Source organism: Alosa alosa, chromosome 5 (genome assembly GCF_017589495.1).
Source record: "Alosa alosa isolate M-15738 ecotype Scorff River chromosome 5, AALO_Geno_1.1, whole genome shotgun sequence".
Classification (NCBI taxonomy): Eukaryota; Metazoa; Chordata; class Actinopteri; order Clupeiformes; family Clupeidae; genus Alosa; species Alosa alosa.
Window position 1 is genome coordinate 9,278,460 of NC_063193.1, and position 13,053 is coordinate 9,291,512.

Below are 13,053 nucleotides of genomic sequence, written 5' to 3' on the forward strand. Positions count from 1 at the left end.
AAGTCTGTATGATCACTCAAGCAAATGTAACACTAGTGTAATTTTAAACCAAACCCAATGGAGCAGTAAGACCGAAGGACAAAGACGACTGCACATGTCATAGTAAAACTAAGTAATGTTTGAAAAGAAATAATAAAGGCATATAATCACATATGTTATAAAACCCAGAAACCCATTCTTTGATAGACAGCTGGACGGTTCCCTTGACTAATTGGTGTCAGTTCGTTCAGTCATGAGAGTAATCTGAGCTGCCATCAGCACTTATGTTGAACGCTAATTACTGTTAGGCACTTGGGGGCAGAGCATTCCTCTGGCATGTGAACCATGTTTAATTTTACTTCAACTGAGGACCACATAGGAACAGTTATCTTCCATCACCAGCCCCACAATATGATTAAAGTAATATCCTATGTCTCTATATCTCCTCCTGTTTCTGCAGTTCAGTCACTAAACCCTCTTTAGTCCGGCATATTATCGCAATGAAGATTCAGCTGTGCTTTGAGAGACAGTGATGTCCCTGCATGGACAGGGAGAAGTCTCTGGAGGGTAATAATGCAAACTCTAACCCGATGGCACGATTGGCCATTCACATGCCCTATGACACAGCCTTAATGCATTCCATTAAAAGCTCTGTGGAAAAGGAGAGTGCCGAAAAGGGAATACATTACTTGCCAGGCAAGTCAACTCTAAAAAAACTCTCAGAGAAATGTTGTGAAACCACAGGCACTGTGTACAGCCACTTGCACACACAGCAGCAGTAGACACAAAGTCACCAGAGAGCAGTGGTGGAGGAAAGGTGGCAGAAAGAACGCAAAAAACCTACTAAAACAACGAGGCCTCTATGAGCCATGAGTGGGCTCATGTGGAGCCTTTGGTGTCATTCACTAGCCTCATTCTGCCCCCAAAAAAACTGAGCTGAAGGCATCTGTGAGGCACCCAAGATTAAATTAATGACACAAAGAAGCTGAGAGAGAGAGAGAGAGAGAGAGAGAGAGAGAGAACGAACACATAAATCTGAGAATAGTGTGAAACAGAAAGGGAAAGACAGAAGAGTAAGAGAAAAATGGACAAGAAGAGAGAGGGGCAAACAGAAAAGAGAAATAGAAAACATTTCCATTTATTAATTTAGCAGACACTTTTATTCAAAGTGATTTAAACTGAGGATTGAGAGAGAAAGCGAGGGAGAGAGACGCAGAGAGTGAGATGGAGAGAGAGAAAGAGAATGACCCTTCATGGTATCACACGCAGTAGTGATGTCAGAGAGCTCCATACGGACAGTACCCTGAGGGCCAGGACCTACAGTACAATCACTGTCAGATAAGAGAGTCCACATCTGATAAGAATGCTTCTGGCCACGCTCTCTCTCTCTCACACACACACACACACACACACACACACACACACACACACACACACACACACAGGCACACACACACACACAGAGGCACACACACACACACACTCACACGCACAACAATACTGCAACATCAACATCTTCGCCCTCCGGCAAAAGGTTTTTGTGCTTTTTGTGACAATGCTACCTCCCAGAAAGCCAGCTAGATGTTGGCATCAAAAGACACTTCACACTAAGCATGCAACCACAGAAATGTGCCAGAGTTCATTTTTTTTTGTCCAAAAATATGAAGACGCGTGACCTGGGAATTAACATGTTTGACTTAATCAGCGATAAACCACATTTCAGCTGTGCCATGTGGGTTTTGCTGCTCTGGTCTCCATGTGGTGATTTTTTATGGCCTTGGCTACTCTCAGCAGGAGTGCAGGAATCTGTTTTGTTTCCTCCGACCAACTAGCACAAAAATGTGAATAACCTGTGTTTAGAGGAATGTTTGATTCTGTGTTAAGTAAACAGAATAGTATTATTTACCCCAAGGCCTAACCACTTCATTAACACACACACTCTCTCACACACACACACACACACACACACACACACACACACACACACACACACACAGGCACACACACACACACAGAGGGCACACACACACACACACTCACACGCACAACAATACTGCAACATCAACATCTTCGCCCTCCGGCAAAAGGTTTTTGTGCTTTTTGTGACAATGCTACCTCCCAGAAAGCCAGCTAGATGTTGGCATCAAAAGACACTTCACACTAAGCATGCAACCACAGAAATGTGCCAGAGTTCATTTTTTTTTGTCCAAAAATATGAAGACGCGTGACCTGGGAATTAACATGTTTGACTTAATCAGCGATAAACCACATTTCAGCTGTGCCATGTGGGTTTTGCTGCTCTGGTCTCCATGTGGTGATTTTTTATGGCCTTGGCTACTCTCAGCAGGAGTGCAGGAATCTGTTTTGTTTCCTCCGACCAACTAGCACAAAAATGTGAATAACCTGTGTTTAGAGAATGTTTGATTCTGTGTTAAGTAAACAGAATAGTATTATTTACCCCCAGGCCTAACCACTTCATTAACACACACACACACACACACACACACACACACACACACACACACACACACACACACACACATACAAACACAAACACACACTAAAGCAGTACTGCTTGTGATAATCTCAGAGTAAATCTCTCTGTGTGTTATAGGTGCTAACAGTGACATCAACAGAATTCCAAGGAAATGTGCTCCCTTCTCTATTCTTTTCGTCAGCCAGTGGAATGTTTACTTAGCTGACAGGTTGAACTCAAGTGATCCAGATAGGCTATCGCCAGTATTTGCTCTTGTATGCTGTCCTCTCCCTCACTGTCTGTTTGTCTGTCTGGCTCTTCCTCTCACTTTCTATCTCTCTCTCTCTCTCTCTCTCTCTGGCTCTCTCACACACACTAGCACACACACACACACACGTATGCAGCAAATGCATAATTTGTGTTTACAGAAACAAATAAACTAATCTGATTCATTTATGCTGTACCGTCAGTTTGTAATATTCAATCATCCTGAACACCTCTTTTTTAATGAAACAATATGCGCTTGTCTCTAGTTTTGTAACTGGCCTTCACGCACACATATGCAGACAACAGCAATCAAGTGAGGCAAGACGGGACACGACAGAGGATAGTCTCTGAGGTATCCGCCCCTGGCGAGTCATTCTATGAATGCACAAAATCCATGCTGATTTCCACACTGAATTCATACTGCTCTCTCTCTCTCTCTCTCTCTCTCTCTCTCTATATATATATATATATATATATATAAAATATGTTTTGCCTAAATCATCATCATTCATTTTTTGGTTAACTTTTTGTGTTTTCTGAAAAACCTGAAAAAAATGACTTATTCCATTATTTTAGGAAGGTGACGACATTCAAGTCTCACCTACAAGTTGACACATACCTTAAAATCAAATCAGCTGGCTAATACTTGATTATATGACAAAAGTCATGGTAATGAGAAATACCAGAGGAGAGGGACAGGGGAGAAAAGGTGAACCACTAACCCAAATTAATAATCTACTAAACTCTACCAGTGATAGGTCTCAACTCTTCACCTTTATACTTGTTACCCTTAACTCTGGTCAGTGTGAGTCCCAAGCAGATGGACACTCTCGCTCCCTCATGCTGGTGGCGGAGAGCACAGAGAGGAGGGTTACACAGAGAGTTTCACATGCAGAGGAATGGGTGGGAGTAGATCTTTGAGCTCTTCTACAGTGAGACGAGGCTGCAAACAACACTGACTATAACTTCTTAAGACTGAGGGAGAGAGGGAGAGAGAGGGAGAGAGAGAGAGAGAGAGAGAGAGAGAGTGGAGAGAGGAAGACAAGGAAACAAGCAGCGCAAGGGTGCTGTCTCAACACATGAGGCGAGTTAAAGCAAAGAGAAACGAAGACCGTTGGGTGGAAAGGGGGGAGGAGGGGCAAGTGAAAAAGTAAAAAAGCAAGAGAGCGAGAGAGATAAAAGAAAAGAAGGTCATCTTTACCCTGCGCCTTCCGTGTTCTTGATGGAGCTGGTGGAGCGCGATCGTGGCTTCATTATGATACTCATCATGCCGCTCTTGCGTGCACACACACACCTTCAGTCAAGCCACAAACATGTGCACACACACACACAGACCCAAACTCACACACAATCCCACAATAGCGCAGTCTCTCTTTCCATCTCTCTCTCTCTCTCTCTCTCTCTCTCTCTCTCTCACACACACATAAACACGCATGCATCTAGTCCTCAGCTGGTCTGTGTGCTTTCAGCGTGGCCCTCACGCAGGAGAGAGAGAGCAAGAGTAAGTGTGCCTGTGTGTGTGTGAGAGAATGTGTGTGTGTGTGTGTGTGTGTGTGTGTGTGTGAATGAGTTCAGGCAGTGGAGGTGGAGCAATAGGTTCTGGAGTGGAGTCTGAAAAGGCAGCTCCGTCTCAAGTGCCTCCGTCCCTGTGGCAGTCTCCCCGCCCACCCAGAAAAGGAGGGGAGTGGAGGGGTGTGTGTGTGTGTGTGTGTGTGTGTGTGTGTGTGTCCAATCCCTTCATCCATCCTTCCCCCGACTCCCTCTGTTTCGCTCTCTCTTTCCTTTATCTCAATCTTCCTGCCTCAAGGCTGTGGGGCATGTTTAGGTTGTAGTAATGACGGCGGGAGGTGGGGCAGGGCACTCCCCAAACTTCAGAACACGTTTCAGGTGACTGTGTGTTTGTGTGGGGTGGGGGTGGGACGAGATTAGCACATGCAAATGAGTGTGTGTGTGTGTGTGTGTGTGTATATAAGTAAGTAAGTATATATACTCTTTTGAAATTTGGTCTCTGCATTTATCCCAATCCGTGAATAAGTGAAACACACTCAGCACACAGTGTACACACAGTATATGTGTGTGTGTGTGTGTGTGTGTGTGTGTGTTTGTTTGTGTGTGTGTTTGAGTCTGTGTGTCAAAGTGTCAAGCAAGTGAATTTTGTTTTTGCGTAAGCACACAAAACTGTGAGCTAGGGTAAAGACAATTGTATGTGTGAGTAAGTGTGCAAGCATGTCATCTTGCGTGAGCGGGAACCATGCAGGGGATGGGGGGTGGGGGCTGCCTCTGACTCCTCGCTGTGGAGGAAACAAATATTGCGTGGTCAGAAAGGAGGAAGGAAGAAGGGCTGGGTGATGGTGGCTTGTTGGGAGGGGTGGAGAGACACACTCAAGAGTCAGGATGGCTGGGGGAGGATGCGGGAGGGTGGATTACAGGGGGTCAGTTTACCAGAGTTTCCCACTGTACCAGTATTTAAAAAGCTGGAAAAGAATGGACACAAAGTGGCAGACAAAGGAGGAGACACATCAACCATATTCACCTGGAAAAAACATCCCTCAGCGCAGATCAAACGATCCCTTTTATAACTTTAATCTTAACATTGATTGAAATAACACATCCCAGGTCCAGGTAAATCTGTTTTGTCTATCTGTTTGGCAATCTCTAACTTACAAAGAAACACACACTAGACAAACAATGTATACCATGAAACTATGTTATTTTCTGAAATGGTTATCATTGCACAAAAATCTCATTGGCCAACCATTGTAAGATGATGGACAACAAGAGGATCTTGCAAATAGGCTTCAGTTTTTAAAACACCAATCACTTTATCTGGAGTCTCCTCTAAAGTATAAACCAGAAAGCATGCGCTTGTATGGAGACACTATTTTCTCTGGGTCTAAGTATGTGATGAATCTGTTACACAGAACCATCACGTGTCTCTCACAAGGTGTAGGAATACCTTTTCTATAGTGTTGTTAATGCTTGAGTCACCCGCCTTCACATTTGTAGATTCTTGAGTGGAATGTTATTTCGTCAAACTGCACAATTCAAACATGTCCAAGAATGTTGAGACAGTTATGGTCAACCAACCAGAACTATTTTGAAAAGACACCAAAGGCCATAAATCTCTGACAGTAGTGGGAACCAAAGAATCGTGGGAATTGCCACACCTGTTATACAATGCAGTTATCAGCCATGTGCTAATATTTCTCACACAAGTGTATACATATATTTTATTCTCTATGTGGAAAAAAACATTCCTGTCAGCCACTAAACCACAACTCACACTGCCAGTCCAGTGACTAGAATGGCATAAAACTGCATCACATTCAGAAGATCTGTGGATGCAGTTCCTGAAATACTGAAATGTGTGTGGTAATCTTCACAGCCACTAGGAGTAGTCTAGAGAGTGAGCAGGAAAGACTGCATGACACTGTGGCAAAAATATTACAGGAATGAAGTAGATTATCAACATCATCTGACCAAAAACAAAAATCATGCTGATTTAATGTCTCTCAGCTTCCTCACTCTTAAACTTATGCGACCCATTACGCACACTGCTCTGAACAACATGGAAGGTATGCTCTCTGACCCTCTCTGACCACCCCCTCCCCTCCAACACACACACACATACACACACACACACACAGATAATCTTTCAAGCATGACCAAGCCTCATCTCAGGCCTCATTTCATGCAGCAGAGCAGCCCATTAAAAGTGTGACCTGAGGCCTTTTAGGTTAAGAGTGGAGTCTCCTGACGCAAGCTCACCACACACACACACACACACACACACACACACACAGCTGTAACATGCCCTTGATGGGATGCCTTGTACAGTAGGATATGTCTCCAGGCACTAGCACTTGTACCGGGGAGGGCAGTGGCAGAGGAGCTGCTGGCATCAGTATGCCAAGATGGGCTCTTTCGAAGGGAAGGGCGGTGGTACAGGGAACAGCAAGGAGGAGGGACTGGTGGGGCAGTTAGCGGTGCGTTCGGCGTGGTGAATGGGGATGAAAAGTGTGAACCGTTGCATGCTGTCATTTTCTAATGATCTTCTAATGTTTATAATGTTGAGTGAAAATGGGCCTGTTCATGTTTGTGTGTGTGTATGCGAGTGTATACGCATGTGTGTGTGTGTGTGTGTGCGCTGTCACTTCCTCTCTGTGTTACTTCAATGCTCCTATTCTCTCCTATTACAGTAAGTGCTCTCTCTGCAATCACACATAATCACACAAAGAAACATCCGGAACACCACATGCTGAACTCCAGACGTCACATAGTACACGGGGGGCAAGGACGGAGAGTGGTGTGTGTGTGTCTGGGGGTGTACTGGAGTGTTATTATTAAGATGCAGCAAGCACAAGGCCTTTAACACCAAAGCTCTAACCTCTTTCGCCTTATGACAAAACAGTGCTCAAGTTCCATAAATTGAATTAGGGTCGTTTAGTCTTGCAAAAATAACAGGAGCCATATGATTGGTTTTGGGGAGTTGCTAGGCAGCAGCACATTAGTACTGGTTGAACTGCCAGGTTGAAGAGAAGCAGACTGTGCTCCCCAGGACAGTAGAGGGAGAGTGAATCATGCCCTGAGCCTTGGCTTTCCCTACAAGTTCTGGTGCTCTGTCGCCCCCTAGTGGTCAAATACTGGCAGAGGGGTTTGGATAGAATTTCCTCTGCTTCTTGTCTATTCGTTTATACTTTTGAGGTCTCCCACAGGTTCTGGCAGATACTACCAAATGTGGCCATTGGTCCTGGTTCAGTAAACTCTCCACTTGAATGGACTTGTCTGGTATGTGTACAGTACACACGCATAAAGTGGAGATGATTCCTTATTGCCTATTCCTGGTATTTTGTGCTATTTTAAAAAACATCGGCATTAAAAAATCACACACACACATTCACACGTTTAGTGAGAAGCCTTTCAAGTGGCCTGCCTTGGTACAGAGAGACAGACAGACAGACAGACAGACAGACAGACAGACAGACAGACAGACAGACAGATAGACAGACAGATAGATAGACAGATAGATAGATAGATAGATAGATAGATACTTTATTGATCCCCAAGGGGGAAATTCAAGTCAAAATCAAAAATTCAAAATTACCATCACAATTCACAATTCTGGGGAAGCAGTCTAGGAACTCATCGTAATTTACTCATCAAATCAGGGAGGTGGTTTAGGTAATGACAAAGACAAAATGAAGTAATTTGGAAAGCCCAGGATGAAGTAACACTGCAACTACGGATGTAGGAACAATTTACCAAAAAGCTTTGCCAGACCTGATGCTGTTAGAGTAAATACATTTCACTGTCCAATTTCAACATTGCTATACCAATTCAATATGCTATACCAATTCAACCAATTCAATTATGTTCTTAAACATGTTGAAGTTTTGAATTTATTGAGAGACCATGATATGAACAACCCCTTGTTAGCAGGGAAAAAATGGAAGACTGCAAGGAATGGGAAGAGGAGGAATATCATTTTCAAATCACAAACAAAAGAGCATAGAGCATGACCATGAATATGACTCAAGTGTACATCCCAGGAGTGCCACTCAGAAAAGATTCATCTTTTTCATATAACATCATTCCCTGAGCGCCTATAATGTAGAAAGCCTTTGTCACTGCCTTAACTGCCACACATTGACTATGGACTCTATCCATAATGTTGCAAGGGTGCCTATACGCTACCTCAAATCCCCTCTACACACAAAGGGTTAAGAGAAAGGCAGTCATAAATACGCAAAACACACAGATGGCCAACCCTTTCAATTGACAGTTCTCATCTCCATACATTACGCCTCAGTATCTCAGCGAGCTGTGCAGCGGGGGCCATCCTTCCTTTTACCACACGGCACGCACGGCCACACAGTTCTGCTTGTGGACACTGGGCATCGATCGGCGAATCAGATGAGGTAAAATTTATGATTATTGAGCACGAGCTACAGAAGAACATCGGTCTCCTCTCGGGATTACTGTAATGGCTGGGGCTCAGTACTGACTGACCTCCCACACAGTCAGCACACACTGGCGCTACAGAGAGACAGCTAGAGAAGCAGGGGTCTCAGTCGGCCATATGAGTCAGCTGTCAAAAAGCAAGAGCAAAAAAAAAAAAAAGAAAGGACGACTCCCTGATTCCCAATATTTTTTCTTTTTGCTGCAGGACTCGAATAGCTTCAGTGTGTTGCTCAGCTGGTAATGGTCACACTGGCCTGGAGACGATATTGGCCCTGTCTCTTTGTCACTCTACCATACACTGTCACAATAGCGGCATGATTATAGCCTTTAATATGATAATACAAAGCATATCATATCACATCACCAGAACCAGAAGTACTGCTTTCACACTACACCAATAAAAGAGTGCAAGTCTATTCACACTATTCTATTCTGTCTACATGCAAGAAATGAAAAGTGGATGCTAAAAGTAATGGATGACGAGGGCTTATATTATGTTCATCTGCACAAAAACATACAACATGCATGTAAGGCAGAGAGCAAACGAAATATGCAGATGCCTCATTCAATATCCAAATGCAAGCCTCACACACTGTACTGCGCCTCAGCCACAGGAGGAGACAGAACAAAGCTCCACACCTGCCTGGATCGGAATAAACAACAGGTTGGCAAGGGACACCGCGGGGAGAAGCACAGGGAGTTCATTACACTGTGTTATTTGTTCACTCCATAAACACATGATGCAGACACCAGCGCTGTGTTCTGCTGAGCTATCCTCCTGCATCCGTCTCTTTCCCAGTCAGCATATGGATCTGATCTGATGGGTGGCGGATGAGGTAGCGGTCGTAGTAGCGACGTTGTCGTGCATAAATCTGACACCTGTGGACCTCACACTCGTAGCGGTGTGTACTGTAGTTATTGACCCACGCCTGTGCTTCACTGGTCCGTGCAAACAACACACACACACACTTACACACGCCCACATATACAACAGGCCGCTCAATCTTTTAGTCCCTCACTTCTCTCCTTTTCTCTCTTTCCTATTCCCAGTTGGACATGTACATCTGCATATTGCTATCGTTGGAATGGCACATATTTATCTTTTGACATTTCTAGGATTTCAGGGAAAGTCCTTTAGCAAGCATTTGGGTGAGCAACATGTTCCCTCATTCAAAAGGTTACTTACAGATAAGATCTCTGAAGGCTCCCAGTCTTTACCTCTTGAAAACACACACACACACACACACACACACACACACACACACACACACACACACACACACACACTAGAATTGCCTGCCAGTTATTCTACCTGCTGTATAAAAGAATAAAATAATTTTCTCAAGTGCTGCCTGTTGCAGTGCCCCCCCTGTTTAAACACATGACCTGACATGCAGTTACAGGTAGCATCTAAATCTAATCTCAACTAACATCCATCATGATTTAAGCTGCCAAAGTAGGTAACATATCCACAGATGACCTGCAAAAATGGACACTAAGAAATCACACTACAATCTCTTGTTTCTTTTAAAGGAAGCGACAAGTCTCAAATACAGAGGCAAAGTAGATGGACGACTTCACAACCCTCAGAACACTCCAAAATACTACAGTGGACTTTACCATCTCTTCCGAGGTTTGATGTCGATGGGCTTGTTGATGGCATATGGAGAACCGTTGCTACAGGCGTGTCGGTAACGTGCGATTTTCTCCAGGGAGAAGAGGTCAGAGTTCACGGGCAGGCTCATTTTACACTGATAAGAGGCAGCGAGGCAAACGGCCAGGTCAAGATGTCAAACATCCACGGCGAACAACACCAAGCTGACTGTCTTCCAGCTTCTAGGTAATGGAGAAAAGAGTGGGGAAGGACCTCACACAGACTGTGGTGAGCAGAAAGTAAGAGTCAATGAACAGGGAGGGTGGAGAATGAGAGAGAGGAGAGAGAGAGAGAGAGAGAGAGAGAGAGAGAGAGAGAGAGAGAAAAGAAAAAAAGAAGCACAGGAGCAAAAACAGTAGAAGAGAGAGAGAGAGAGGGAGAGAGTGAGAAGCTCAGAGATTTAAGAGAGGGAAATCAGGAGAGGCAGAGAGCGAGAGAGGGAGTAGAGAATTAACCCTTAGAGAGAGTGAGATTAGAAGAAAGCAAGAGAGAAAACGGGAGAGAGGAGGACAGAAAGAGGAGAGAGGGAGACAGGTGGAGAGAAAGAGAGAGAGAGGGAGAGAAAAAGAGAGAGGGAGGCAGAGAGAGAGAGCAGCTGGGCGTTATCAGATCACTTATAGATCACACAGCCCTGAGAGGTAGGATAATTGAAGCTGGCGCTCCGGTGCGGGACGCTGAGGGCAGGGGGGGACAGGAGCGACCGCGCTCCTGCCGGCCCTTCGTGAGTTACTGCTGATTTACCTCAATCAGGTAGCTGCTCCAGAAGGCTTTTATGTCCTCATTAGCCGAGCTTAATGACACAAGCGAGCGTGACGCACTTGAGGAATAAAACTAATAAGCAAGCAAAAAGCCAGGCAGCCATTTTCAGGCTCCACTCAGCTTCACTCTCCACTCTCTCTCTCTCTCTCTCTCTCTCTCTCTCTCTCTCTGTGTGTGCTTGTGTGCTGCCACTGCTACTGCTGCGCTGACAGCAGTACACACAATAATGATGTATGAGCAAGCTGATAAAAAAGCTGTTTGGAACACCTTGACGTGAAAGATTGGACAATATGGCTCTTGCGGCGGCGAACATGCAAGAGCCACGTGAGCTTGAAATAACATCTGATCACTGTAACACCTGACAAATGGTGCAGTGCAAAGACAAACGGAGACCCCGAGGCTGAGCCCTAAGCATCAGCTGCCAAAACAGATGTAAGTTACATAAAGATGGGAACAACAGAACCCAGCTCTGCACTTTTCTTTTCAGTCTGCAGGCCAGGATGAAGTACTGAAGGTGGCCAGTTACTGTCGCTCCATGAGAGAGAGAGAGAGAAATTTCCTTAGACAAATAAAACATCTTTTTTTTTGTTAAGCTACTTTTCATTCCATTTTATTTTTCATTTTATTGAGTTGGTGTAGTGTTTCTTTTTTGTGGGGCGTGGGCTGCTGATGGGAGAGCTGAGGTGGGCACTGATAGAATCCACCTGTTTTACTTGGACTTGATTTCTCTTCGCTTGCTTCAATTAGCATCCACAAAGGGGCAGCAGAGACGTGGACTCGACACGCAAGACTCTGAGTGGGTGGACACGCTTTGGTGTATGTATGTTTGCCCGATCCAGTTCAGTCAGTTCAATGATGCACCAGACTCGGCACCACTGCAGAAGCTGTGGCAGTAGCCTGTGCATATAATTCAAGCCCCAGTTGGCAGTGGGGTTAAAGGCAATTCCCCAAACTAATTGCTTTAATTTACCACTGGCTGCTCACTTCATGCAAGATTTACATAAGAATGTCTTGATTAGTTAGACATCACAGTTCAGAAAACTCAATACACCTGATGAAGCTGTGATTTACGCCAAGGCTGTAACATACTACATAGTGCTGAGAGAGAGAGAGAAATTTCCTTAGACAAATAAAACATCTTTTTTTTTGTTAAGCTACTTTTCATTCCATTTTATTTTTCATTTTATTGAGTTGGTGTAGTGTTTCTTTTTTGTGGGGCGTGGGCTGCTGATGGGAGAGCTGAGGTGGGCACTGATAGAATCCACCTGTTTTACTTGGACTTGATTTCTCTTCGCTTGCTTCAATTAGCATCCACAAGGGGGCAGCAGAGAGACGTGGACTCGACACGCAAGACTCTGAGTGGGTGGACACGCTTTGGTGTATGTATGTTTGCCCGATCCAGTTCAGTCAGTTCAATGATGCACCAGACTCGGCACCACTGCAGAAGCTGTGGCAGTAGCCTGTGCATATAATTCAAGCCCCAGTTGGCAGTGGGGTTAAAAGGCAATTCCCCAAACTAATTGCTTTAATTTACCACTGGCTGCTCACTTCATGCAAGATTTACATAAGAATGTCTTGATTAGTTAGACATCACAGTTCAGAAAACTCAATACACCTGATGAAGCTGTGATTTACATAAGGCTGTAACATACTACATAGTGCTGAGAGAGAGAGAGAGAGAGAGAGAGAGAGAGAGGCTGCTGAAAAGGGCTTCGGAGCACATCTCTTTGTTCCCTCTGAACTGTCTCCTCACTGTTGCCATGCAGACTGGCAGGGTCAGGCTTAAATCCAATGATTAATAGAGGTTTCTGTCCTACAGCAGGGGACCAGGTGCAGCTGGAAAACACAAAAAGAGGAAGCTGGAGTGTGTATGTATGTGTGTGTGTGTGTGGGGGGGGGCACATGTGTGTGGTCTTCACAATGGGACTGTATTTCATTGCCTTTACAAAAAACCCAG

At 44.7% G+C, this 13,053-nt stretch overlaps 1 protein-coding gene across 6 annotated transcripts in view; it reads right to left on the reverse strand.

The window, feature by feature from the left end:
• pde4d (phosphodiesterase 4D, cAMP-specific) overlaps nucleotides 1-13,053 on the reverse strand; it is a 159,247-nt gene that overhangs the window by 25,225 nt on the left and 120,969 nt on the right. The window contains exon 1 of one of the 6 annotated variants that reach the window (XM_048242891.1): nucleotides 10,304-10,443. The exons of 4 other annotated variants lie outside the window; for them this stretch is intronic. In XM_048242891.1, coding sequence (XP_048098848.1) covers nucleotides 10,304-10,428 — 125 coding nt within the window. In that variant the 5' untranslated portion in view covers nucleotides 10,429-10,443. Of the gene's footprint in view, nucleotides 1-3,923; nucleotides 4,055-10,303; nucleotides 10,444-13,053 lie in introns of those variants that run through there. One more of the 6 variants, XM_048242888.1, reaches the window with a different exon arrangement.